The 23,459-nt window shown below is 48.1% G+C and overlaps 1 protein-coding gene across 1 annotated transcript; it reads left to right on the top strand.

Moving 5' to 3' along the window:
• The first annotated feature begins 2,282 nt into the window (after positions 1-2,282).
• cpt1a2b (carnitine palmitoyltransferase 1A2b) lies at positions 2,283-23,149 on the top strand. The gene is made up of 19 exons (XM_053443575.1): positions 2,283-2,401; positions 6,212-6,354; positions 6,635-6,774; positions 8,160-8,337; positions 8,435-8,536; positions 8,656-8,793; positions 8,892-8,969; positions 9,236-9,343; positions 9,670-9,757; positions 9,878-10,073; positions 11,533-11,721; positions 12,682-12,787; positions 12,884-13,000; positions 18,796-18,960; positions 19,178-19,306; positions 19,391-19,546; positions 19,981-20,094; positions 20,189-20,281; positions 20,930-23,149. The coding sequence occupies exons 2-19, from the start codon at positions 6,214-6,216 to the stop codon at positions 21,035-21,037; spliced, it is 2,346 nt and encodes a 781-aa protein (XP_053299550.1). The 5' UTR covers positions 2,283-2,401; positions 6,212-6,213; the 3' UTR covers positions 21,038-23,149.
• The last annotated feature ends 310 nt before the right edge of the window (positions 23,150-23,459 follow it).

Here is a 23,459-nt window from a genome sequence, read left to right as displayed (position 1 = left end):
TGCCTCCTTCCTCCTCTTCTGCCTCCACCTCCTCATCTTCCTCATGGTGCTTCATCTCTTCATCTCTTCATCACACCGGTCCACCCTCCTCATCGTCCTCATGATGCTTCATCTCTTCATCACTTCATCACACCGGTCCACCCTCCTCATCTTCCTCATGGTGCTTCATCTCTTCATCACACCGGTCCACCCTCCTCATCGTCCTCATGGTGCTTCATCACTTCATCACACCGGTCCACCCTCCTCATCATCCTCATGGTGCTTCATCACTTCATCACACCGGTCCACCCTCCTCATCTTCCTCATGGTGCTTCATCACTTCATCACACCGGTCCACCCTCCTCATCATCCTCATGGTGCTTCATCACTTCATCACACCGGTCCACCCTCCTCATCGTCCTCATGGTGCTTCATCTCTTCATCACACCGGTCCACCCTCCTCATCATCCTCATGGTGCTTCATCTCTTCATCACACCGGTCCACCTTCCTCATCGTCCTCATGGTGCTTCATCACTTCATCACACCGGTCCACCCTCCTCATCATCCTCATGGTGCTTCATCACTTCATCACACCGGTCCACCCTCCTCATCGTCCTCATGGTGCTTCATCACTTCATCACACCGGTCCACCCTCCTCATCATCCTCATGGTGCTTCATCACTTCATCACACCGGTCCACCCTCCTCATCGTCCTCATGGTGCTTCATCTCTTCATCTCTTCATCACACCGGTCCACCCTCCTCATCTTCCTCATGGTGCTTCATCTCTTCATCACACCGGTCCACCCTCCTCATCATCCTCAAGGTGGTTCATCTCTTCATCACACCGGTCCACCCTCCTCATCTTCCTCATGGTGCTTCATCTCTTCATCACTTCATCACACCGGTCCACCCTCCTCATCATCCTCATGGTGCTTCATCTCTTCATCACACCGGTCCACCCTCCTCATCTCCACAGTCCAGGTCTGCAGCTCAGACACTCTGTCACCAGACGGCCTTCCACACAAACCAGCACGAGAGTTTTCAGAATTCCTGTGCTGCAGTTTATCCGACCTGACCTCTGGCTTCGGGCTCCATGACCTCTGACCTCCTAGTGAACTGCACTGACTCTTCTTTACATTTTAAAAAACGTGTTTGTGAGGTTTCAGTGCAAAACTTCAAGTTGGTGTTCGAGTAGAGACGAAGCGGTCGGACGGGTTCGACCTGCCGGGACACATCCTCCTGATTGTGTCTCATGGTGTTGGACACTTCACATCAAGTGTGTCCTGGGGAGATGAAGTGTGTGATCGTCTCCATCCTGAGGACAGTAATGTTTTAGCTTTTGTTTGTGTGTTAAAGTTGTGTTTGTGTTTAGCTGCAGGTCCTTTGTTTGTGTGTCCTTTGTCCTGCAGGCCGAGCAGGAAGCCGGGAGGAAACAGAACCTGCAGGGATGATGCTCTCGAGGAAACTGTCAAAGAGACTGAAGATAAAACACACACATTTCACAGTGTAGTGATGACATCAGGTCAGATCAGAGATCTCCTCTGAGTGAGTGCAGCTCGGACTCTGAGCTGAAAACCTGCTGGTTCCACACACAGCCTCTTTTCTGGGTTTGGTATTTGAACCAAACATTTCCTCCATGTGTCAGAGGGGGCCGGTCTCCACCTGTGACGTCACCCGCAGCCTCCTGCACGGAGACTAGAGCAAAAGGGAAAGAGGTCTCACTCTGACAAAAAAACGGATTTGTCACATGCACAGGGATACAACACCACGTGTATGTGTTTGTGTGTGTTCGGGTTTAATATAACATTAAATATATAGATCAATAAAATAATAAATGTAATAATATTTAAGGGATAAATAGTGGGAGTGAAAACGTCATCCACCTCCCTCCACTGTGTGTGGAGAGAGAGACAATAATGTTTGCAGATACTTTAAGTGTGTGTACACAGTAAGTGAAGTATGTGTGTTTGTGTGTGTGTGTGTGTGTGTCTTTTTTTTCGTGTGTGTGTGTGTCTGACTTAATTTTCATGAAATCTGTTTTTTTTATTTTGTTTCCTCCAAATATTCTCTGTACTGTTCACAATGAAGTTGGTTAAAACTCTTATACAAACTTATTATATGCAGGAAATCACTTACTACTAATACTCATTGACTTACTAATAATCATCACTAATAAAAAGTGATGTCACTAATCATCATTGAGGTCCGGAGGCGTTATGTATCACCTCCTCCTGACGCCTTCATGGGCAGGGCCTCGGCTCTCTGCGTGTAGTGACACATCCTGTCCCCGTGGACCCATCTGTGCAGAGCGCTGGTGCTGGTCGTCAGAGGAAGAGCCGCTTTCTCCGAGAACAACAGGGAGGGGTTCGAACTCACGGCTGCGTCCGAATCCTCAGCAGGAAACTCTTTATCGCTTCAGGTAAAATCTCCTCTTCCTCTTCTTCTTCTTCTTCTTCTTCTTCCTCTTCTTCTTCTTCTTCTTCTTCTTCTGCGTTCAGACGTTTCTTCACTTTTATTTTTTCCTCTGCTTTGTGTTTGGCGCTCGTGCACGACGCGGTGCGTGGAGATGGTGCTGAGCATGAATGGAGGTGTGTGTGTGTGTGTGTGTGTGTGTGTGTGTGTGTGTGTGTGTGTGTGTGTGTGTGTGTGTGTGTGTGTGTGTGTGTGTGTGTGTGTGTGTGTGTGTGTGTGTGTGTGTGTGTGTGTGTGTGCGCGCGCGCAGGAGCAGGGATTCTATAACAGGCTTCACATCTCCATCAGGCGCGTGTAACATTCACACATGTGTGCGGGTTGTGTGCGTGAATGTGGGGTGTGTGTGTGTGCACGCGCGCTGAGCCTGTGCGGTGATGGAGTAGCGTGGTGACGAAACGCGCCAACTGAGGAACCGGTTTGTTCTCGAGACACTTGGTAACAAAAAGTTATTTTAATAAAGTTTAGTCATCAACAAAGTTACAGAACAACAATCAAACAGAACACAATCATAAAAATGATCATATTAATATTGAAATGATGTCAAAATGTGAGATTTACTAGAAGCTGGGAGCTTTTTTACTGGTTTTCTACTTCAGGAGGTTAAGAACCAGTTAGCACAGATCTGCCTCCCTGTTCACACACAAGCAGGTTTACTGTGAACAAAGATACACACTGGAGCCACAGTTCACACAAACAGACACACACACACACAGGTCATGTGGCTCAGATGTTTGTGGTTGTTGGTTCAAAGGAGGAAACAGAGAGAAATAAATGAGTTTCACTGTGTAAACAAAAGAGCTTTTCATTCACACGCCCACATCTGAACTGGTCCCATCATGAGTCTGGTGTTTCTGAGGATATCATGATGGGGGTCCCAGTGGTTCCAGTTCAGTGTTGGCACCTGAGCTTTAACTGGTTTCACCCACGTTACACTGAGTAGATGTGGAGGCCAGGTTTACTCATGTTGTGTTTACACAGTAAGGATTCAAGAAGGAGTGACTCTGGTTAAAGTTAGAACAAGTCTCCATGAAGACAATGTTAGTCTCTGTGTTGTCCTCTGAAGACATGAAGGTGTGTGTGAGGACATTCAGGCTCCTCACTGGTTTTAGGATTTATTTGTTATGGTTAAGATCAGAGGTCAAAGGTCGGATGTCTGTCGTGGTTTGGATAAAGTTAAGTTTACGTATGATTTGGTTCAGGTTTGTTGAAGCTGTTCCACAATGAATAGTTTTGCAAAGTCGTAACAAGGATGACTATGTAAGCCTCTGAGTGTGTAAGTGTGTATGTGTGTGTTTTTGTGTGTGTGTGTGTGTGTACACACGTCTTCCCGTGGTCCGCCCGCTGTCGCTCTCTACCAGTGAGCTTTGCAGCTTTGGCTCCTTCTCCGCCCCGGCAGGTCGAACCCGTCTGACAGCTTTGTCTTTAATCAAGTGTAACCTTCTTCATCCTGTTGCATCACTTCATCACTTCACCACTTCTCCTATTTTCTCTTCTTTGAGGAGTCTTATCGTAGGTTTTAAAAACCACTTCAGATTAAAGGGTTTGAGGAACTAGAGATTCCTGCTGAAGCTGTGATGTAAAGACTTTCACACAGTTTAGTAAGAAAAGGTTTTTAAGTTACTTGGATTTCTCTTCGCTCAGGTGTCTGGTTTATGAAGAATCAGATCTTCAGCTGAGGAATGTGAAGTTCAGACTCACAAACTGGAGCTGAAACTCAAACAAGGATCAGAATCAGTGGGTGTGTCCCGTCCTCACCAGTACGAGCCGCTCCCGCCCAGTTTACTGCCATCGTTATTCTCTCCTTCTAAAAAGAGTGAGAAGTTTGTAGAGACGAGATGAACCAGATCCCAGAGCAGTGTCTCCTGAACTGGGACCTCCACTGGGTTTCAAACTAAAACCATCTCCGTCCACACATGTGCTCTAAACCTCAGAGTAGTGAGGACACCAGACCAACCTGGAGCCAGTGGTGGAATGTTACAAAGTATTTTTACTTCGTTACTGTACTTAAGTAAATTGTTACGTATCTGTACTTTACTTAAGTTAAAATAATAGTGCATACTTTTTACTTTTACTCCGTTACACTTCTACAATATGTGTTGTTACTCGTTACATTTTATGAACACAGCTTCGGGAAATATGGATTACGTTGCTGTTTTGGAAGTTTAAACACGGACACACACACACACGTGTCCTTACACCGCAATAAGACGTTTAGAATTATGTTTATAATAATGACAACAGTTATTGAAATAACCACAAACCTTGTGCCTTTATCAGCCAGGTGCTAAACAACTAAAAGTAATGCGTTTCATGATACCTTTTCAAAATAAAAGTATAACATTTCTCCTTCCTTTCAAAATATTCAGAAGATGAATATTTTGAATGCCTGACCAATGGTCAAATTTTCATTTCAAGGTCCTTCATTTTAAATTTTCTCATTCTAAGATCTGCCTTGTTCTGACCAGTTTACAGTTTTTCTTCATGTTCCATGTTTCCATTTTTCACACGTTTACAATTAAATATAAGATTTAAAGATATAACATGTTGTCTTTATTGGTTTGTCTTAAAGGTTTTAACTTTGCAGATAATCCCTGGTAGATAACTTGTCATCCGCAGAATTGTAAGATAGAGTGTGAACAGTATTACAGAGGGTAAGCACAATAAGTACACCAACCTTTCCAATAAATAAATGTTGCTGCTTATAATTATTACTAGTAGTGACATCTGTAGAGGCATGAGTATTACCAGTAGCTATATATGCATTCTTTATCAAAATGGCACAGCCTAGACATTGAGAGGCAACCCATTGCGCGAGTACTTTTACTTTTAATACTTATAGTAAATTTAAAAGTAAGTACTTTTTACTTTTACTTAAGTAGGATTGTTGATGTAGTACTTTTACTTAAGTATATGTTTTCCTGGGTACTTGTACTTTTACTTAAGTACTAAACTTCAGTACTTCCTCCACCACTGCCTGGAGCCGAGTGGATGAGGCCTCATTATAGAGCAGAGCCGACTCCACTGGTCTCAGTGTGTTGCTGCTGGTCCTCACTCTACAGCTGCTGGGCCTCAAACAGACATTCCACATGTCGAGGTTTCACGTGTTGTGATGGTTTTAGGGTTTATTATGGGAGAACTGGTCGAGACAGATTCAGATGATTGTCCCACCTTCGTTCTCTCCGTCCCAGTCACTCAGTCACACAGCAAACAGTTAAACACAGTGGGAAGTCAGAGCTATGCAGCAATCAGTCGCATGGCTGCGCAGAGAGAAGAGATGACACACATGCACACACACACGTGCAGACAGACACACACACACACGTGCAGACAGACACACCTCATAGGGATCATATGCTGACCTTCTTTCTATAGGTTGAGTTACTGTATAGTGATGTCATCAACCAGAATAAAACCAGAGGCCTCGTTCCTCTGCAACAGCTGAGCAGGACCTCACAGCCCCCCCCCCCCCCCACACACACACGTGCAGACACACACACACACACACACACACTCACACACACACGTAAATCTATCTTAGTGAAGACACATTCCCTATAGTCCCAAATCTAAACCTGATTCTAACCCTAAAACCAAGTCTTAACCCTCAAACGTTGAAAAAGTGAGGACTGATCTAAATGTCCTCAGTACACACACACACACACACACACACACACACACACACACACACACCAATATCCCAAATGACCAGCAGTGATTTGTGTCTTCAGTCTAACCGCTGGTTCCCGTGTCTCCTCAGCGATGGCGGAGGCCCACCAGGCGGTGGCGTTCCAGTTCACCATCACCCCCGAGGGCATCGACCTGCGGCTGTCCTACCAGGCCCTGAACCAGATCTACCTGTCGGGGGTCCGGTCCTGGAAGAAGAGAGTCAGTCGCATCAGGGTGAGGGACGGAGAAATCACTACGTGTGTGTTTGTGTGCGTCTGCACACGCACGTGTGTAAAGCACTTCCTCATAGTTCACATTGTGTTGTTGTGTGAGGCCGGGTGGGGGGGGGGGTGATTCATGTGATGGGTGTGAGTCCTCAGCAGGTTATAATGATGTGTCTCTGCTGACTGGTCCTGACACGTCTGTCCTCCTGCTGCTGGACGGACGCTGCTCCAGACGTTCTTCAGGTTTCACTGTTGGAGGAATGATGTTGTTTCTTCTTCTGTGGTAACAGAACCGGGTGATAAAGGGCGTGTACCCCGCCAGCCCCTCCTCCTGGCTCTTTGTCGTCATTGCCATCCTGGCCACCATGTACATGCGCTCGGATCCCAGCATGGGGCTCATCGCCAAGATACAGCAACACCTGCCGCTCAGGTACACACACACAAAGACACACACACACACACACACACACACACACACACACACACACACACACAGTAGATAAACAACCAGAGAAGAAACGTGAAGCTCGTCATGTTTGAACGTGATGATGCTTGAACACTGTGGAAACTCTCAGGGGCCTCGCCAGGTGGTGGAGGAGGTGGAGGAGGTGGAGGAGATGAAGGAGTTGCAGGAGGTGTAGGAGGTGTAGGAGGAGTTGCAGGAGGAGGAGGTTGAGCGACAGCAGCAGCCACGTGATTCGCTGATCGAGATTCTACTCACAGCATCACAGACTGATTAGAACCAATCACAGTGTGATCTGTCTCATAAAGTCAAACTGCATTCAGAGCTGCACTGAATTCTGGGTAATCTCTGGAGGGGCTCCAGCTCCTCCTGGTAAGAACCCCAGATAATGTGTGAATGGGCTCATGTGAGAAACCAGTAGGAGATCCCTGGAGGAGTCACTGGGAATGAGCGATTGCTTCGATGAAGATGAGGCAAAACTTTAAAAAACAACATAAACATATATATATATATATATATATATATATATATATACTGTATATATATTTGTATTTATCTCAGGATGCATGTGCTCGTGTCTGAGTGGAGAACCTCCTGTTGGCTTGTGCCTGTGAAGGACCGACTGACTCACAAGTTGATTATTACAAACTTTATGTTTTTAAATAGTGAATAAATCATCTCCGGCATGAACTTCAGCCGACATGTTGTTACCAGATTAATGTTTTATATGAATCAATATCGTCCTGAGTCACAGATCCAGTGTGAAGAGAAGCTGATGAGTCACTGAGCAGCAGCGTGGGCGTGTCTGCTCTTCACCTTTCACCCGCTTCCCTCCAGGCGCCTTAACAACTGCTGCTCCCCCCCCCCCCCCCCCCCTTCTGGAGTTCATCATAACGTACCAATAATATTTGCATTCATTTATTTAAGGCATCTTTTCATATATATATAATCCATTGCTTCCCTCTATTCACATATTTTATCAGATTGTTTGTTCCTCACTCAAACCCACATTACTAAACTTTGTGTTCTATTTCTATTCTTTATTCTTGGTCTGTGTGATTCTCAAAATGTGACTTGTCAGATGTGGAACAGATGAACTGAGTCACTGATCCCCTGCATCTGTATCATAGTATTAATGTGCTGCCCCCTGCTGGTTGTTGTGGTGCACATCTACAGATTACAGTAGTAATGTGGCATTTGAGACCTGATCTGCAAATTAAGTCCATTTATCCTTCATAAGCTTTATAAATAAACCTTAAATAAATCATTTATATGACACTGTACGTGAGGAGCTCTAGTGTCCATGGCTAACCTGTGTGTTGTGTTGTGTTGTGTTGTGTTGTGTTGTGCAGCCTGAACGTGTCGCTCAGCGCCCAGGGGCAGACCATGCTGTCGGCCCTGGTGTTCAGCACCCTGCTGTGGCTCAGCCTCATCCTCGCCCTGCGCTTCTGCCTCAAGCTGCTGCTCTCCTACCACCAGTGGATGTTCGAGCAGCACGGCCGGGTCTCCAACACCACCAAAGTCTGGGTGGTAAGGTCTCGCCATCGCAGCTTCAGCCGCTCCGGATAGAGGAGATTACCCAGAGTTCAGTGCAGGTACTGAGGTTGTGTCGCTGTGTTTCTCTCAGACGCTGCTGAGGTTGTTGTCGAGCAGGAAGCCGCTGCTGTACAGTTACCAGACGTCTCTACCTCACCTGCCTGTTCCTGCCATCAGAGACACACTGAACAGGGTGAGCACACACACACACACACACACACAAACCTGTGCACGTTTACATCCTCTGTGTCTCGAGGTCTGAACTGTGTCTCGAGGTCGTCTAAATGAGTCATGTCCCCTGACCCCCCTCAGTACCTGGAGTCGGTGCGCCCCCTGCTGACGGAGCCCGAGTTCGAGCGGATGACTAAACTCGGGAACCAGTTCGAGTCCAGTCTGGGAAACCGTCTCCAGCGCTACCTGAAGCTCAAAGCTCTGTGGGCCACCAACTATGTAAGAGTGGAGGTTCCACACGGCTCTGTGTTTCTGAATCAAGAGGTTTCTCCTCTTTTGCCCTGAATGAAGAACAGAGTTGATGTTTCTGTCTCCAGGTCAGTGACTGGTGGGAGGAGTTCATCTACCTGAGAAGCCGAGGTCCCCTCATGGTCAACAGCAACTACTACGGGATGGTAAACCTGCCGCCATCTTTGTTCTGAGTGAGAGAGTGAGAGTGAGAGAGTGAGTGAGAGAGAGAGTGAGAGTGAGAGAGTGAGTGAGAGAGAGAGAGAGGTTGTATTTTGATCAGTAAAGTAAAATCTTTGCCACGACACAGGAAGTTGTTCTGACAGCTCGGTACATGTTCAGATCCCCTTGAACCTGATTTGTTCTACGCTGCTTGAAGCTTAAATTCATTAAGTGATCGTTAACCCCCCCCCCTCCCCCCCCCCCCCCCCAGGACTTCCTGTACGTGACCCCGACCCCGGTGCAGGCCGCCCGAGCAGGAAACACCATCACCGCTCTGCTGCTCTACCGCCGCAAGGTCAACAGAGAGGAGCTCAAACCGGTAACACTCCTTATCTGCTGATTGGTTAATGTGCTGAATTGTGTGTGTTTGTGTGTTTTGTGGGTGGGTGTACGGTTGTAAAACACCACAGTGCAGATATGATCCTCTATTGTCGACTTGTGACACACACTTGAATTCAAAAGTGTGTACGCTCCCAGATCATAATGCAGATATCATTTATAAAAGTAAAATATAAGTCAATATTGCAGATTAGGAAATGTTAGGAGGCCTGACTTTCTGTTTGCATGTGTGTAACTTCACATGCATCATGGTCTTACTTTCTAGTGTCACATTAAACACTAAATATGAATGTGTGTGTGTTTTAGAGTCGTGTTCCAGGCACCGTCATCCCTCTGTGTGCCGCTCAGTGTGAGAGGATGTTCAACACAACACGCACTCCAGGAGAAGAGACCGGTAACACAACTACACACACTCTCACTGCACATGTTGTTGTTTACTGGATGTTGGTCCAGGAATCACCTGAGGACAGAAGCCGTCTCTGAGCCGGTGCTCCACTCGTCTTCTCCTCCACAGATGTGCTGCAGCACTGGCAGGACAGCGAGTTCGTGGCCGTTTACCACAAAGGCCGATTTTTCCGTCTGTGGGTTTACCGCGCCGGACGCCTGCTGTGTCCCCGCGAGATCGAGTTCCAGGTCCAGAGGATCCTGGACGAAAGCTCCCCACCGCAGACTGGAGAGGAGAAACTGGGAGCGCTCACTGCTGGAGACAGGTAGGAACATGGGAGTGTGTGTAAAACCAGCACCATGTAAAGTCCAATTATCCAGATGAACATGTATATATTGAGTTTATTGATAAGACGTGTTTATATAATTGAATAATCTCAACATGCAGTGTGTGTGTCTTACCACTGGGGGGCACCAGAGTAGCCGGACCACACCGGCCTCACACACTTTCTATGAGTGTTTTCAACTTTAAGAGCAAATGAGGACGAGAGGAACATGATGATAATAAATAAGATTCTCTCTGTGCTGCGTGAAGCTAATTGTACAGAATACAAGTTTACCAACTCAAGTGCACAACTTACACACTAAAATAGCAACACTTATTTAGAAACTATCTGAAATATGTAGTTTGAATGGAAAAGTTATTTTCTCCACAACCATCTGACGACCTTCAGAAACGATCCCACGACCTCCAGGTTTAGAATCTTAGTTCTAATCATTGATGGCAACATGCAAACACGTGTTTCTTTTTACAAAGGGTAAGAACCAGCTCCTCAGATAATGTTTGTACTCAGCGAGCGGAGGGATGTGATGCAGAACATTCCACAGTGTCTAAATGATGAATTATTATACTGATATATTAAAGAAACAAGTCTCGACTCGAGGGACGAGAACATGTTCGTATTCGACAGTTATTTCTCTTTCATTGAATAGCAAGCAAGGCAAATCAAGGCTGGGATAAAACCATATAAGGCAGCACTTCGTCCTCCATGTTAGACGTGTTCATATCTGTAATTGATCTATAATAAAGTTTATGTGTAAAAGTGTAAGTCCACAAGGCTCCTGTGGAAAGTGGGTTAATCACTGCATTTCACAAAGAAATCTCATCTTTTGATATATCGGAGTCTCCAGTGAGGAGCGAGTCCTCGACACCACAATGTGATGCAGCTCACTGCCTCAGATATTTGTGGTATTCTAGTCATGACATGCATGGAACAATGGCACTTCCATTCAGTGCTGGATCACAGCCCGCTCTGATGTTCACTCCAGATTGGGTTTCTTGCAGAATGAAGGAAAGTTCAGTGACGTGCAAAGACCTGAAATTCCAGGTTCCACAGTTCAAACGTCCATTTCTTGAACAACTTGTTTATGTCTGTGTATTTTGTAAGAAGGAAACTATTAGGATTTGGTGAATGTGAAAATTGAAGGTCTCTGTGTCACATCCCAACGCTGACATGTAAACGTGATTTGTGAATCTTTCTTGTTGGAATGAAAACTGAGGAGGTTGCATGCAGCTGATGAATGTCGGCTGATCTCAGTTGAACTTTGCTGATGAAGCCCATCTGCTGTTTCCTCTTTCACGAACTCTGCTCCTCAGACTCTGTCTCTTGGCGGCTGGAAGAGAGAAGCGTCTTGTGGGTTTTTTGGCCGCGTCAGGGCTCAGTTCCGTGTTCTCGGCCTGATGATCGCCCTGTTAACAGATTTATGTGTCACCTTCTTTCCCAGGGTCCCTTGGTCTCACATCAGGAAGCAGCACTTCAGCTCCGGGGTCAACAAGCGCTCGCTGGACGCCATCGAGAGGGCGGCGTTCTTCGTGACGCTGGACGACGAAGAGCAGGGCATGAAGGGGGAGGACCCGGTGGGGAACCTGGACCGCTACGCCAAGTCGCTGCTCCACGGGAAGTGTTATGACAGGTGAGAGGGAGACACGGCTCCCAGAGGCCTCGGGCTGCAGGGTGAACCTCAAGCTGCTTTTAGCTTACGTCTGAATCCTGAAGTCCACAGAGGATGATAAATACATTCAGGGGATATTTAAACTCTGGCGGAACAACGGTCCGTCCTCCCCTGTCCTCCCTTGTTCTGCAGTGTCCTCCCTTGTCCTCCTCTGTCCTCTCCTGTCTCTCTATGACCTTAAACTCTTGGCAGCAGCACAATCCGTGTCTCAGGGGTCAGGACAACAAGTCCCCGTTCAGTCTTTATGAGCGTCCATGTTTACTGCGGACACTGGCCTGAGTGTGTCTCTTTGTCCATTGCCCGTTAATATCCGTCACACACATTAACATGCCACATTCACATTTTTCTGTATTACAAAAAACAGCATTCTTGATAATAATACTTTAATTCATTCATAAAAGCGTTTATAGTTCGTCTTTCATCATCTGTCAAAATGAGAAATTGGATTTTTCCATCGACGTCAGAGGAAGTTCTCATCGACGTGGTTGAATTCCTGGATTTGGGTCAAAGGTCAGAGCAGTGGAGGAGCTTCACATCCCATAATCCATTTCTGAATGATCCTTTACAACGACTTCCAGCTGCTTCTTCTTAAACTGAACCTCGGTTTTCACCTTCGGCCGTTTTCCCCTTAAAAACGAATCGCAGCAGAAAGAGAAAGAATCCGATCTCGTGGTTTCATTGGTTTTCGTGGTTGTTAAACTTTTTCATGGTGTCGGCGAGCTCCGCTTTCACACCTGAGGATTGTGGGTAGTGCCGTACTTCTCCTTGGTGTCACCAATACACAGTTGATATAATTCAGACCTGTGGCTTCTGCAGGAGAATGTCACCAACATGTCACCATCTTCTCGTTTGTGGTGAGTCTACCTTGGATGGTTCAAACTTTATGGCTGATAATTAAAACCTCGTGTCCCCGTCCTGCAGGTGGTTTGATAAATCCTTCTCCATCGTGATCTACAAGAACGGGAAGAGCGGCCTGAACGCGGAGCACTCGTGGGCGGACGCTCCCACCGTGGCTCACCTGTGGGAGGTGGGTGTGTCCAGAGTCACGATGCCTGAACCAGCAGCGGTGACATGAACATTGTGTATGTGTTTATGTAAATGTGTGTGTGTGTCTCTTCTGCAGTACACTCTGGCCACAGACGCCTTCCAGCTGGGCTACACTGAGGACGGCCACTGCAAAGGGGAGGTGGACCGCTCGCTCCCCCACCCGCAGAGGCTCCACTGGGACATTCCCTCAGAGGTATGTACACCCTGTGTGTGTGTGTGTGTGTGTGTGTGTGTGTGTGTGTGTGTGTGTGTGTGTGTGTGTGTGTGTGTGTGTGTGTGTGTGTGTGTGTGTGTGTGTGTGTGTGTGTGTGTGTGTGTGTGTGTGTGTGTGTGTGTGTGTGTGTGTGTGTGTTTTTGTGTGTTTTTGTGTGTATTAACGTCTCTGTGATCATATTATACGTTGTTATAAATGTAAACAAACTAAGAGAGAGTGATTCTCTGGTTCAGACACGTTCACAACAGGAACGTCTGCAGCGCGTTCAGGCAGATTCTGTTTGGTTTGGTTTCATCAGTGGAATTTGTTTCCAGCACGTCGCTTCTTCTCCAGGAGCTGTTGAGTCTCGTCGTCTTTCCAGGTTCTCGTGTCCTCCGGGTTCACCTCTCCTCCGGGTTCACGTGTCCTCCGGGTTCACGTCTCCTCCGGGTTCACGTCTCCTCAGGGTTCACGTGTCCTCCGGGTTCACGTGTCCTCAGGGTTCACGTCTCCTCCCGGTTCACGTCTCCTCAGGGTTCACGTGTCCTCCGGGTTCACGTCTCCTCCGGGTTCACGTCTCCTCAGGGTTCACGTCTCCTCCGGGTTCACGTCTCCTCCGGGTTCACGTCTCCTCAGGGTTCACGTCTCCTCCGGGTTCACGTGTCCTCCGGGTTCACGTGTCCTCCGGGTTCACGTGTCCTCCGGGTTCACGTCTCCTCCGGGTTCACGTGTCCTCAGGGTTCACGTCTCCTCCGGGTTCACGTGTCCTCAGGGTTCACGTCTCCTCCGGGTTCACGTGTCCTCAGGGTTCACGTCTCCTCAGGGTTCACGTCTCCTCCGGGTTCACGTGTCCTCAGGGTTCACGTGTCCTCAGGGTTCACGTCTCCTCAGGGTTCACGTCTCCTCCGGGTTCACGTGTCCTCCGGGTTCACGTCTCCTCCGGGTTCACGTCTCCTCAGGGTTCACGTGTCCTCCGGGTTCACGTGTCCTCAGGGTTCACGTCTCCTCCCGGTTCACGTCTCCTCAGGGTTCACGTGTCCTCCGGGTTCACGTCTCCTCAGGGTTCACGTCTCCTCAGGGTTCACGTGTCCTCCGGGTTCACGTGTCCTCAGGGTTCACGTCTCCTCCCGGTTCACGTCTCCTCCGGGTTCACGTGTCCTCCGGGTTCACGTCTCCTCCGGGTTCACGTCTCCTCCGGGTTCACGTCTCCTCCGGGTTCACGTGTCCTCCGGGTTCACGTGTCCTCCGGGTTCACGTGTCCTCCGGGTTCACGTGTCCTCCGGGTTCACGTCTCCTCCGGGTTCACGTCTCCTCAGGGTTCACGTCTCCTCCGGGTTCACGTGTCCTCAGGGTTCACGTCTCCTCCGGGTTCACGTCTCCTCCGGGTTCACGTCTCCTCCGGGTTCACGTCTCCTCCGGGTTCACGTCTCCTCCGGGTTCTCGTCTCCTCCGGGTTCACGTCTCCTCCGGGTTCACGTCTCCTCCGGGTTCACGTCTCCTCCGGGTTCACGTGTCCTCAGGGTTCACGTCTCCTCCGGGTTCACGTCTCCTCCGGGTTCACGTCTCCTCCGGGTTCACGTCTCCTCCGGGTTCTCGTCTCCTCCGGGTTCACGTCTCCTCCGGGTTCACGTCTCCTCCGGGTTCTCGTCTCCTCCGGGTTCACGTCTCCTCCGGGTTCTCGTCTCCTCCGGGTTCACGTCTCCTCCGGGTTCACGTCTCCTCCGGGTTCACGTGTCCTCCGGGTTCACGTGTCCTCCGGGTTCACGTCTCCTCCGGGTTCACGTCTCCTCCGGGTTCACGTCTCCTCCGGGTTCACGTGTCCTCCGGGTTCACGTGTCCTCCGGGTTCACGTCTCCTCAGGGTTCACGTCTCCTCAGGGTTCACGTCTCCTCCGGGTTCACGTGTCCTCAGGGTTCACGTGTCCTCAGGGTTCACGTCTCCTCCGGGTTCACGTCTCCTCCGGGTTCACGTCTCCTCCGGGTTCACGTCTCCTCCGGGTTCACGTCTCCTCAGGGTTCACGTGTCCTCAGGGTTCACGTCTCCTCAGGGTTCACGTGTCCTCAGGGTTCACGTCTCCTCCGGGTTCACGTCTCCTCCGGGTTCACGTCTCCTCCGGGTTCACGTCTCCTCCGGGTTCACGTCTCCTCCGGGTTCACGTCTCCTCCGGGTTCACGTCTCCTCCGGGTTCACGTCTCCTCAGGGTTCACGTCTCCTCCGGGTTCACGTCTCCTCCGGGTTCACGTGTCCTCCGGGTTCACGTGTCCTCCGGGTTCACGTCTCCTCCGGGTTCACGTCTCCTCCGGGTTCACGTGTCCTCCGGGTTCACGTGTCCTCCGGGTTCACGTGTCCTCAGGGTTCACGTCTCCTCAGGGTTCACGTCTCCTCCGGGTTCACGTGTCCTCAGGGTTCACGTGTCCTCAGGGTTCACGTCTCCTCCGGGTTCACGTGTCCTCCGGGTTCACGTCTCCTCTGGGTTCACCTCTCCTCAGGGTTCACGTCTCCTCCGGGTTCACGTGTCCTCAGGGTTCACGTCTCCTCCGGGTTCACGTCTCCTCTGGGTTCACGTGTCCTCAGGGTTCACGTCTCCTCCGGGTTCACGTGTCCTCAGGGTTCACGTGTCCTCAGGGTTCACGTCTCCTCCGGGTTCACGTGTCCTCAGGGTTCACGTCTCCTCCGGGTTCACGTGTCCTCCGGGTTCACGTGTCCTCCGGGTTCACGTGTCCTCAGGGTTCACGTCTCCTCCGGGTTCACGTGTCCCCCCCCCCCCCCCCGGCTTCCTGATGCCGAGATGCCACGAGCGGTTTTACAGGAAACGACCTTCGACCCAACCTGGGTTTCGTGTTTATGTTTCTTTTTGAGGCGGTGGACAAAATCATTAAACTAATATTGACTGTTAAACAGTTCAAATCCCCACTTCAACTAACTGCAGGCAGGGGAGACTCAGCAGGAAGTCCAGATACTCTGATCTGTGTCCTCCCACATTTCTCACTGACCTCCAGATGATGTGTGGAGGTCATGTGGAGGTCATGTGGAGGTCATGTGGAGGTCATGTGGAGGTCATGTGGAGGTCGGTGCAGGTCTGAAAGCAGCTTTGAACCGTTTCCTACAGCGACTGTGTTTCTGTTTGAATGATGATGACTGATCGTCGTCTTCAGAACACGATCCATGTTTGGGCTCTTTTAAAGAGTTGAGACATATTAACTGGTATGAATGATGAATGTGACCTTGACCTTTTCACATCACTTGATAGTGTTGACTTGCAGATGTTGGATTAATATATTTTTACAAACAAAAATTGTGACTTTTCCCAACGAGTCTTTATATTTCACATGAAAGACAGACTCACAGATTCAAGCTTCTCTTTTTGTCCTAACTGCAAATGAAAGTGAAGTCGGAGGAATCATTAAACAATCGACGGACTATAGACTGCAGCCTTCCTTCCTCTCTTGTGTGTGTATAAGAGGTGTGCCTCCAGACTATATAAATACAGGAAGCACTGACGAGAGGACAGGACTGATCCCAGTAAGACGGCAGACTGAACTTTCACTTCTTCTAAAGTAAGAGATTTAAGGTGAATAGGTGAAGGTTTACCTGAGAAGCTCTTTGGTTTGAATCACGATCTGAAGGAGACTTGATAATCGTCTCTCTCCTGATTCTCTTAGAACATCTGCAGCTTTAATCGTTGCTTCAGTTTCGGTTGGTCCAAAAGTGGAAAGTACCTTCTTAGCGATCACCTCCTGATCAAACAATGATCCGTACGACTTCCCTCTTATCTCTGTTCCTCATCGACTTCCTCAGGAGCCGTTTTAACAAACTGCCTTTTCCACGACTAACTGTTTGGCTTTGGAATGCACGCTTCTGGACGCTATGCTAATGATGATATGAAACTGTGTTGATCCCACACTGGAGATCCACCTGCTACTGCAGCCGCTCAGGAAGAGGTGGACAAGGGAATACAAGTATGAAAGACAACAGATTCATAAACGTCCCTCACTTCAGAAAAATCTGCTTTTTTTTGTCCCAATGGGGAAATTTGTCCTGAGCCACAGTTGTGCATGCTTGTGTGTGTTCATGAGTAATCGTGGAAGTTGTGTGATTGTGTGTGAGGTTGTGTGTGTAACTCACACCTCAGATGAAACTGCTGTGATGAGGGGGACAACAGGGGCTTTCCCTCCTTATCCCCTCTGAGCAAACACAGCCCCATGAGCCATGAGTCACACTGCTGTGCTTTCCCTTTCTGGACTGGGGGCATTTCCTGTAAAACAAACCAGTGAGCTGCTGCTGCTGCTCAGACTCTGCTCACTGGCACTGGACCAAACTGGGAGTAAGGCCACTATAAAGAGCCAGCGTGTTGAGCAACACTTCATCTTTGCCATCTGCGCTGCTCTTCCTCTCACACGGATTCATTTCTCTTTCTCATCTTCTTCCATCTGCACGGCCTCGTCACTCTGGCAGCTGAGCTCAGTCACATGGTTCCTCAAGTGAATAATCCCTTTTGTTTTCTCAACAATGATTTGGATGATCATCCATCATGAGTTTGTGGAATGATGTGATCTTCTGAAGAAGCCACAAGTCTGAAAAACCTGTTTGATTCCTGATGTCAGGAAGAAATGAGAACTGCACTACCCACAATCCTCGGGTGTAACAATGCCTCTGAGCATCAGTAGCACTACAACTGAAGTGCAGTCAAGTGAGTGAGTGTGTTTTGGAAAGAGACTGATTTAGTGGAAGTAAAATGAGACGGATTATGTCTCCATTAATATTTAATGAGCACTTTAGTCCGTGTGGTTTTATGTTTGTTGAGTAGAGACACTGGAAATATCTTTTAGCTGACAGCATGATTTCTGTTATCAGAGTTCGACGATTAAACTTATGATGTAAACTCGTGTCTAAAGTACATAATTAGTAATTAGATATTTATATAACACTCTTCATAAAAGACATTTAAACAGATTATTGCCGGTCACGATAGTTCAGTGCAGCAGTGAAGCACATGGACTGTGCTGAAGAAGTGAAATACTCTAGAGTTTAAGTTGGCTTCCTGCCATGACTCCAGAGCCGAGGGGGGGGGGGGGAGTTCCTCTGTGTTGTTTCATCTCCTCTGGGGTCAGAGTCATGAAGAGAATCTTTACGACTTCCAGAGCAACAACTCAGATTCTCTGGCTCCTCATTACCTGGAGCAAACCATAGAAATAAATGCCAGGGATGGGATGTGTGGGTGGGTCGGTGGCACCTGTGTCATTAACTGTCTCTAATCTGTGATGTCCTGCTGCAGCGAGAGGAAATGTGGAATCCAAACGATGATGTTCACTGATGAGAACTTGGCTCCGAGCTTTTGTTTAGGTTCCTGTTTGACAGAGCTGCTGTGGTTACTACTAGCTACTTTCCACTCTGGACTTTCCACTCTGGACTTTCCACTCTGGACTTTCTACTCTGGACTTTCCACACACTTCATAATCCAACTCCAGAATCATTACTCTGCTCTCATCTAGTTCCAGCAGCTTGTTTTTCGGGGTGTGTGCTGTAAACCGGGCCGGGGGGGGTGTGAGCCCTCTCTAAATCTCCTCTTTCCTGTTTCCTGGCTCCTGTCTATCATTCCGAGGACAGCATCCCTTCTACCCCGTCATTAAATCCTTCAAATAAACAAGGATGCAAAAGCAAAGATTAGAATCCCGTCTTTCTGTGATCGTCCCCTCCAGCTTTCTCCCTACTACTAGATTGGAGTTTAAAACCTTCACGTCATGCAAACCATCTTTTGTCCCGGTTATGACCTCTCTCTCTCCTCCCCCCCCCAGGTTCAGGAGCAGGTGCACAGATCCCTCGCTGTGGCTCAGGTGATCGCAGACGACGTGGACTGTCACGTGTTTCCCTTCAGAGACTTCGGCAAAGGACGCATCAAGAAGCTTCGCGTCAGCCCAGATGCCTTCATCCAGATCAGCCTACAGCTGGCGTACTACAGGGTAACACACACACACACACACACACACACACACACACACACACACATCCTGTTCATTGTCAGCGCTAAACATCTGAGAATAAAGTCGGAAGTGGCGAATAGAAACCAAAAGCATCTCCCTCAGTGGGGTTCCCCTCGTCACTGTAACTCTGGATGCTTCAGTGTATTTAAAATGAGATCTCAAACATCCTCTCTCTCCCCCCCCCCTTCTCCTCCAGGACCGTGGGGGCTTCTGTTTGACCTACGAGGCGTCCATGACCCGTCTGTTCCGGGAGGGCCGCACGGAGACGGTTCGATCCTGCTCCAACGAAAGCTCTGACTTCGTGAAAGCTCTGGAACGTGGAGAGGTACAGTTCTCCTCCCGGTCTCTAGAGGACGAGCTTCTCAAAGTCCAGGGCTGCTGCTGACTGACGTGTGCCTTGGTCTTTCAGACACAGGAGCAGTGCAGGCATCTCTTCAAGCTGGCTTCAGAGAGGCACCAGAACCTCTATCGAATGGCCATGACTGGAGCCGGGATTGACCGACACCTCTTCTGTCTGTACGTGGTGTCCAAATACCTGGGGGTGGAGTCCCCGTTCCTGAAAGAGGTAGTTCCGGCAGTGTTGTTTCAGACTCTGATGCTCCTCCTCCTCCTTCTTCACCTCCTCCTGACCTTCTGTCCCGCTTCACTTCCTGTTCCTGGATCACATGACCTGCTGTGAGCACCAGACACCTGTGTTGCCTCTGGTGTAGTTCGGGGACAAGTCGGAGGTTTGTCCTGGAGACAGATTGTGTAGGTCTGTCCTCAGTGTCGCCCGACTGCAGGACTCCAGAGACCACTTTACTGAATCCAGCTTGCTCCACGATTCCAGTATCTACAATGTAGAATAGAACGTAGTGAATTAAGTATAAAGATATAAGAAAAGATCAAATAAAAGTAAGAGATGAGATAAAAAATATTAAATGTACACTCAGTGATTTATATATGATAATATGATGAAAGCATATGAAGTCAGTCTCTTCTGTGATGTCATCGGTCCAGGTTCTGTCGGAGCCGTGGCGTCTCTCCACCAGTCAGACCCCAGTTCAGCAGATGGAGCTGTTCGACCTGAAGAACCATCCGGACTTCGTGTCGCTGGGCGGAGGCTTCGGACCAGTGAGTAAACACGACGGGTTGGGGGGGTGGGGGGGGGGGGGGGGGGTCCCCCCTGTGTGGCTCTGACGTCATGTGATCTGTGTCCTCACGGCAGGTTGCTGATGACGGTTATGGCGTCTCTTACATCATCGTGGGCGAGGATATGATCAACTTCCACGTGTCGTCCAAACGCTCCTGCAGTGACACGGTGAGCCTAAGATCCCAGTACCGAGCTGAAGATCCCAGTACCGAGCTGAAGATCCCAGTTCTCTGGTGACTGTGAGAAGAGTGATTTGACTCGTGCCGCTTCCTGGTCCAGTGAAGCTGAAGCAGTAACTCGACCTGACACTTTCTATTTGACACATCTGTCTGAACCGTGGCCAGCCACACGCCGGCAGCCGCAGGTGCAATCAGCCGTGCTTGAGCTTTTCACTGGTTGTTACAGAGCGCTCGGCTCCAGGCCTCAGACAGAGTTGCGTCACTGTGTGTTTGTAGTCAACCTCAGCTGCTCAGGACAGGATGTGATGAACCGTGCAGAGCGGCGCTGTCTGACTCACTTCCTGTCTCTCGGGTTCCACTGGGTCCTCGCTGCAGGTTCATGAATCAGCTTCTCACAGTTTGGTCGTTCAGTGAGAAGATGAAGCTCCAGGACAGACACCTAGAAGTCGCTCTGATATTAAACCAATTTTTAAAAACTCTTTAATAACCTCCATCGTTATGTGCCTCATCCATCCGGTCCTTGACCCACTTCTCCTCTCTCTCCACTTCCTTCTCTGTGGGTTTCTCTCTCCACGTCTCTGTTCTTTGCTCTTTCTCACATCCTCAATTCACTTCTCTGTGCTTCTCTGCTTTTCAGGACTCCCACCGGTTCGGAGCTCAGATAAGTAAAGCTCTCCAGGACGTCATGGTTCTCCTCACCCCCGACGCCAGAACCTCGAAGCCTCAGTCCAAGAAGCTCCTCTGAACCCGGCGCCTCACACCGGTTCCCCTGAGGACGAGCGTAGAACCCATAGAGAACCTGTTTCTAATTTAAAATCCATTGAAAGCCTTCTTTAGATTGAAGGGAGGGAATTTAATTATTTAAATCAAAGGGAGAAGAGTTGCTCCAGGCTCTTATCACACACACACACACACACACACACACACACACACACACATATCTGTTGTTGGATCTTATCAGAGACAATGGAATGCAGCCACTCCTCACCTGAGCTATAATTTGAATTCTCTCAGACAAAGGCCAAACTCCTCTCTGTTCATATTCAGCACTAACACATAGACTTTAGTTTATTTCTGTCATATCACGTGGAAAAGGGAGTGAAGGAGAAATCTCCCTCAGAACAAGTGGAACGGTTCAAGAGTTCCTAAATCTCAATAAACGTGAGGAGGAAACTGTGAGTGTGAAATGAAGCTTCGCAGCTGATCCCACTGACGCGTCCTAACAGATCAAGGTCATGAAGTGTGAGTGTGAGTATTGTGTTCATCTCCAAGAATCTGAGAAGCTGAAGGAATGACGTGAGAGACGATCTCATCTCCATCCGACTCGAGCTCCAGAGAAGGTCGTCTTCTCTTTCCCACATGAACCAGGCGGCCGGGGGGGTCGCTGCTCGGCTGCGTCTGAATCACGGACACACAGAGAACACGTGTTTTTGTTTGCGCCACATTACACAAAGTAGATGTAATCAGACAACCTCCTGCTTCCCACATCAACATCTTGCTGGTGCTGGTTCTCTTTGTGCGTTAGTGTCACAGGGAAACGAGCAGAAAAGCTCCAGTTCACCACTGGTCTGGAGATTTTTATTCTCATTAGGGTTCAAAGGGTCCAGTCTCACAGCGACTGTGTGTGTCTGAAGTCAAGTGTTGCTTCAGTTAAACTGTTGCAACTCCTGAGGTGTCTTCTGTGTGTGTGTGTGTGTGTGTGTGTGTGTGTGTTGTGTTGTGTTTGTTGAGGAGAAATCACGACGGGTCAGATGATCGCTGATAAAAATCTGGAATCACATTCGGGTCAAACTCGTATTTTGTGCTTGTGACATCATGTTGTTGTTGTTGTGCGTTGCCTTTTGTGTGTAAACATGTTTTTGTAGCTGTAACTTGTTGGTGCAGTTGTAAAGATGTTTTGTTACTGTAGAAAAATTCTTTGTACATTTTTGAAATTCTTTAAAAAAGCTGCACAACTTTTTCACACAAAACGTTCACAGCCACGAAAAAGGTCAAGTTACACACAATTTAAAGCATGTGTGTAACTTGTGTGTGTGTATAAGCTTCTTTACACACACACAAAAGGTTGTGTACAACTTCAACATTATTTCACCAGCACAAAGTAAAGTAAAAAAAATGAGTGACCGTGATTCCATGAAAAGCTGACGACTCATTTACTGTAACACATGAATCCTTCTTCGTCTGCTCACGTTTTCTAACTCTTCTAAAAATAGTCTTTAACATTTTGCTGACCTCAGACCACAGTGGCTTCTCTTCGTGTCTCAGGTTATATCTTGTGCCTCGTTTCCCAAACTGTTGAACGCCAGAGTTGCACAATTCACTCGTCAGCCGATCACCACTTAGTTCTGTGAAGCTGATTTCCCTTGGTCTCATTAATAAGGACCTCTGATCATTTATTTTTATAAGACTGTATTTCTCCGGGGCCTCGTGTGAATGTGTTGATGTGACACGGACCTGCTCGGTGTCCCCTCCCCTGCCCGGAGCTCCTGGAGCCGGTGAAGCCGATCGTGAGCCTCAGTCCCACCGGCTGATGGTGGAACTCTGACTTTCAGTGGTTTTAGACCGAGTGCATCTCATAACGAGGCACCAGGGGAGCTGCAATTAACTTTTAGGATAAATCTTGAACATTAGCACTGTCTTCTCTTACCCGTCTGGTTTTGGGACACTTTTATCTACGGTTGTGACTCTATAGGTTCATACTTGTAATGCTCCAGAATATTCTTGTTACTGATGTTTTTCACTTTGTCCTTTTTTTTTCATTGTTAAACTTATTTAAATGTAAATTGTGGACTTTGTGCATTTTATAGATGGGGGATGGCGTGTTATGTATAATAAAAAAATCTTACTGACCCGAAAAGTGAAACTGCTTTTGTCTATTCTTTAAAAACTGTTTTAGAATGGATTCAATTTTTTTTTGTTTACTTATTCTAAATGGTATTTCTGTCTGAGTTTATGTATATTTATATTCAACCTTTAGATTTTGATTAAACATGAAGGTTTAATATTAAGATTAAACCCTGATATCTTGTTTGTTTTTTTAAACTAACATGGTGACATGTTCTCTTCACACCACAGTCAGATTCCTGCTGGTGCAGATAATGATATTTAATATCCATAACTTTCCCGAGGATCTGCTGGGGCTTGAGGGTATGTGTGTATATGTATAT

The sequence above is a fragment of the Pleuronectes platessa genome, chromosome 16, assembly GCF_947347685.1.
Source record: "Pleuronectes platessa chromosome 16, fPlePla1.1, whole genome shotgun sequence".
Classification (NCBI taxonomy): domain Eukaryota; kingdom Metazoa; phylum Chordata; class Actinopteri; order Pleuronectiformes; family Pleuronectidae; genus Pleuronectes; species Pleuronectes platessa.
The sequence above is the reverse complement of the archived record's forward strand: the minus strand, read 5'-3'. Positions and strand labels throughout refer to the sequence as shown.